The sequence below is a fragment of the Monodelphis domestica genome, chromosome 2 (assembly GCF_027887165.1).
Source record: "Monodelphis domestica isolate mMonDom1 chromosome 2, mMonDom1.pri, whole genome shotgun sequence".
Lineage (NCBI taxonomy): Eukaryota > Metazoa > Chordata > Mammalia > Didelphimorphia > Didelphidae > Monodelphis > Monodelphis domestica.
Genome location: NC_077228.1, coordinates 508,955,891 through 508,960,711, shown reverse-complemented (window position 1 = coordinate 508,960,711; position 4,821 = coordinate 508,955,891). Strand labels below are relative to the sequence as shown.

At 40.0% G+C, this 4,821-nt stretch overlaps 1 protein-coding gene across 1 annotated transcript; it reads left to right on the top strand.

Moving 5' to 3' along the window:
* The first annotated feature begins 4,045 nt into the window (after positions 1-4,045).
* On the top strand, positions 4,046-4,602 carry LOC100619228 (calmodulin-like). The gene has a single exon (XM_056819585.1). It carries the CDS (start codon positions 4,121-4,123, stop codon positions 4,568-4,570), a length of 450 nt encoding a protein of 149 aa, XP_056675563.1. The 5' UTR covers positions 4,046-4,120; the 3' UTR covers positions 4,571-4,602.
* Positions 4,603-4,821: the final 219 nt, after the last annotated feature.

The following is a 4,821-nucleotide window of genomic DNA, read 5'->3' as shown; positions in this document are numbered from 1 at the left end:
TGGAAAAATCCTAATAATACAGATTAGACTTAAAAGTGTATTATGTGTATAATCCCGGACTTCCAGAAAGCTGGTTGTTAAGCATTTACTAGCAGACTTGTCTGTAAGCTATGCCCCTCTTAATGCAGCCTAACATAACATTTTTCTCTTTTGGCTGCCATATTATTTTGTTGACTCATCAAACTTGCAGTTAACTAAAGCACATTTTAAGACAAATTTCCCCCCTTTTGTAATCTGTGAAATTGATTTTTTAAACCTTTACCTTTCATTTTAGAATCAATACTGTGTATTGGTTTTAAGGCATAAGAACAGCAAAGGTTAGGCAGTGGGTGTTAGGTGACTCACCCAGAGTCACACATCTACAAAGAGTGAGGCCAGACTTGAACCCAGAACCAACTGTCTCTATGCCTGGATCTCTAACCACTGAGCAATCCAGCTGCCCCACCTATCTCCCCAATCCCTCAAAACTGATTTTTTAAAGATCCAAATATAAGTCTTTATTTTTTAACCTTTTAGGCTTAATAATAATTAATGTACTCTTAATTAATCCATGTAATTGGCTTGAACTACTTAAGTAGCCAAGAGTATGAAGGCAAATGTTTAATATTTAGTCTAGATCTCTACAAAAGTAAATGAATTCATGATATACTTTTAAATTTAATTTTCCTTATTAACATTTTTGCCATTGTTTTCCTAAGTTTAAACAATCAAAACAAGTCAACAATAAGGCACAAAAGCTTGGTCCCCTAATTTAACTACCAGCTTTTGTGAGTCTTTACAAGTTGGTTCTAGCACAGTACTGTGTCTACCCCATATCACTCCATATTTTTCATAATAGCATAAGAAAACTGACCAAATGTTTGTGAAAATACAGATAAATCATACAGAACATTGCTTTGATTTACTTGTCTAGTATCCCAGGAAAGGAAGGAAGGAAGAAAGGAAGGAAGGAAGGAAGGAAGGAAGGAAGGAAGGAAGGAAGGAAGGAAGGAAGGAAGGAAGGAAGGAAGGAAGGAAGGAAGGAAGGAAGGAAGGAAGGGAGGAAGAGTTTGGTTCTTTGTGATCACTGCCTCCTCTTCTAGGTATTTATTATATTCAGTAATTTTGCCAAAAATCAAAGTCAAGCTCATTTTTTTTTGATTAAAGTTTCAGTTTCTTTCCCTTCTTTGATGGATATTTGCCCTTTTCTAGGCAACTGGGGTTCAAGTGATTTCCCCAGATTCATATAATTAGGAAGCCTCCAAAGTCAGATTTGAAAGCAGGTCCTCACGACCTCAGGCAGTTAACTGCCACTCTATTACTGTTAAGGAAAATTTGGGGTATTTGGTGATACTTCTGAAATCAGGAAGACTCAAACTTGAATCTTACTTCAGAGGCAGCCCCAGGTACCCCCTCAGCTTATTTCCTCAGCTGTAAAAAAAAAAAAAAAAGGGGATTAGACTTAAAGGTCTCTAGGTTTCCCTTCAGCTCTAAATCAGTACTCCTTTTGTTGACCATTACATATGAGACAATCATCTCGCCTTGCTTACTACAAAAATGCCATTGGTATCAGTGACAGGAAATGGGATTACATACGGACGATGGTTCTTGCCCAAGTTGGCCGTATGATGTGGTTCTTGCCCAAATTGGCCATATGATGGTCTCAAAACCTGAGTTGACTGTGAATGAAGACTTCAAAGAAGTCTAGAGGTAGAAAGGATTTTGTAGCTCGTTCAAGGCAAAGGAAGCCAATCTTTCTTTGGAGGGGAACAAATAGAAACTTATCGCATCAAACAGATGAAGCCACAGCATGTACAAGCCCAAGGGCCCTATGCTTAGCACAGCTAAGAAATTGGATTTTTAATGTAGACAGAGAAAGAACAGGGGTATGACCCCAGAAGGGAAAGCAATCCTTAAGTTATGGCATGAGGGACAGGTGCCATCACTCCAGTTGTGAAAAAAGAAAGGAGAAGGAAAGGTTGCTGCCAAGGGCAGTACACACAATGAAAAGGCCAAGTGGAGAGAGTGCTGGCCCGAGTCTAAATCTAGCTTCCGACACTTACTAGCTGTGGTCGTTACTTTTCTTAGCCTCAGTTTCCTCATTTATAAAATGAAGTTGTTGGACTCGATGGATTCCAAGGTTCTTTCCAGCTCGAAATCTATGATCTTATATTGGGAAGGACAGGGATGTCAGTTCGGTTCTCTTGTCTTATCTGTTTGTGGGTTATGAGAGCAAATCAGGGTAGGACCTAGACATCGTAGGCATATGGCAGCCAGCCTTTCATGGGAATTTTACCCTAGATTTTGCTAGGCATTCCAGTTTAGTTAGAGAAGTGAGACTAGGGATTTCCTTGATAGCATCTTACTGGACAATATTGAGATGGAAAGGCATGCTGGACCATAAATACTTGCACCAACCAATCAATAAAATCCTTAAGCTGGTCCCCAAGAGAACAATTTTTTAAAATTATAAAGATATTTTAGTTTGCCAATTACATGTAATAAATTCCTACATAAGTTTTCTCCAAAGTTATATGATCCAAGTTGTCTCCTTGCTTCCTTTTCCTCCTTACTCTGCAATTCGATCTGGATTATATATGTATTATTATCATGCAAAACATTTCCATATTGTTTATTTTTGTAAGAGAATAATCTTATAAAACCAAAACCCAAATAAACTAAAATTTAAAATTGCACGCTTTGATCTTTATTCTGACTCCAACAGTTTTGTCTCTGGAAGTGGATAGTATTCTTTGTCATATGTCATGTTTGATCTGATGGGGGATTGGGGAAGGGGCAGTAGCCCCCTGATTGGGGATGGGGGGAAAGGGGCAGTAATACCTGTTTGATGGATGTCACAGAGAATTAGCCTCGCTTCCCATAACACAGCAACAGAATTCTGAGTTACATGGAAAATAAGGAAGGGCAGCTGGATGGATAGAGCTCCAAGCCTGGAGATGGGAGGTCCTGAATCCAAATGTGGCCTCAGATACTTCTTAGCTGTGTGACCCTGGGCAAGTCACTTAACCTCCATTACCTAGCCCTAACTTCTTTTCTGCCTTGGAACCACTACACAGTATTGATTCTAAGACAGAAGGGAAGGTTTGGAGGGTAATAAAGAAAACAGACCTCAGACTAGCACAGTAGAAATTCTGTTCTTTGTTCTTTTGTCCTCAAAGTACCCCACCAGATCTTCTGATAAGAGTATGTGTTTGACCCAATTCTGATATGCCAGGAAGTGTTGTTAATAAATCAGCACATTAGCAATGATTTGCTAAGCTTGCATTCCCAGAACAGGAAGGAAGGGACACAAACTTTCTATTAGAATGCCCTGCCTTGGCATATAAAGCAATGAAGAATCTCAAAGAAATAGAATATATTAACTTCTGCACTCCAAGCCAGTTTTATAACTTAGGCAGCTGAAATCTGTTGGGTCAAACTCTATCGGAAAGTAGCAACCATCACAACAATTTGGTAAAACATTGTTTATGTGGCTTTTCTCTGTAACTTTAAAAAAAAAATAGAAAAGTAGGTCAATGGATTTGCTATTTGACCATGGGTTCCCAAGCTCCACCTCCAGCACTCTATTCACCGAACCACACTGTCTCTTAACTATGGTGATGTGGTACCTTAGGTAAGTCATTTCCTGTTTCAGAGTCTCAGTTTCTTCATCTGTAAAAATGAAGGGGCTGCATTGCTTAGATCACCTTCTAAATCCCAGAATCTGTGATTCTGTGTTTGAGTAGTTGTCAGTGAGGACTTCCATTTTTACGTGTGTGTGAAAACTCTTACCTTCTGCCGTAGAGCTGATACTACTAAGTCATTCTAAAAGAGAGCAGCAGGAAGGGCTGGGCAATTGGGATTAAGTGACTTGCCCAGGGTCTCGTAGCTGAGTTCACATTTGAATCCAGAACCTGACATCTCTAGGCTTGGCTCTCCATCCACTGAGCCAACTAACTGCCCCTGCTGTGTGTTTTAAAAATCCAGTTCTGACAGCATCAGAAGACCAAAGACATCGTCTAAGAGGTCACAATCCAGCTCTCGGTTGCTAAGGTGCTAAAGGTTTTATGGGAGTCCGAGGGCAGCCACACTGAATGTAAGCCTGTCTGACAAGAACGTTGGTGCTATCAGGACTACCAGCATGGCGGATCAGCTGACAGAAGAACAAATCGCCGACTTCAAAGAAGCCTTCGCACTGTTTGACAAGGATGGAGATGGCACCATAACAACAACGGAACTGGGAACTATAATGAGGTCACTCGGGCAGAACCCCACAGAAGTTGAATTACAGGACATGATCAATGAAATTGATGCTGATGGCAATGGCACAATTGACTTTTCAGAATTCCTCACCATGATGTCAAGAAAGATGAAGGATACTGACAGCGAAGAAGAAATCCGAGAGGCATTCCGCGTGTTCGACAAGGACGGCGACGGTTTCATCAGTGCCGCAGAACTCCGACACGTGATGATCAACCTCGGAGAGAAGTTAACAGATGAGGAGGTGGATGAAATGATCAAGGAAGCCGACATGGATGGGGATGGTCTGGTGAACTTTGATGAATTCGTAAATATGATGACAGCAAAGTAAAGGCATGTATGGAAAACATGACATTTCTTGTACCCACTGTTTATGTGCTTTTTATTTGTAACGTCTTTGTAAATAGTTTTTCTCTTATCTTGAAATTGTTACTAGGGCAGAAAGTAAGGGTTAAAGAGAAAATAAAGGATCTATAGGTGTAGTCATTAGGACTTCATTCCTCACTGATTTTCATCCCCTTATCTCACTGTCATTGTCCTAAAACTGTATTTTGGAATTTTTTTTTTTTTTGAAAACTGTAT

Bases quoted from the DNA above. Each gene is read 5' to 3' on its own strand.
- LOC100619228 (XM_056819585.1), top strand. From the start codon at position 4,121: ATGGCGGATCAGCTGACAGAAGAACAAATCGCCGACTTCAAAGAAGCC.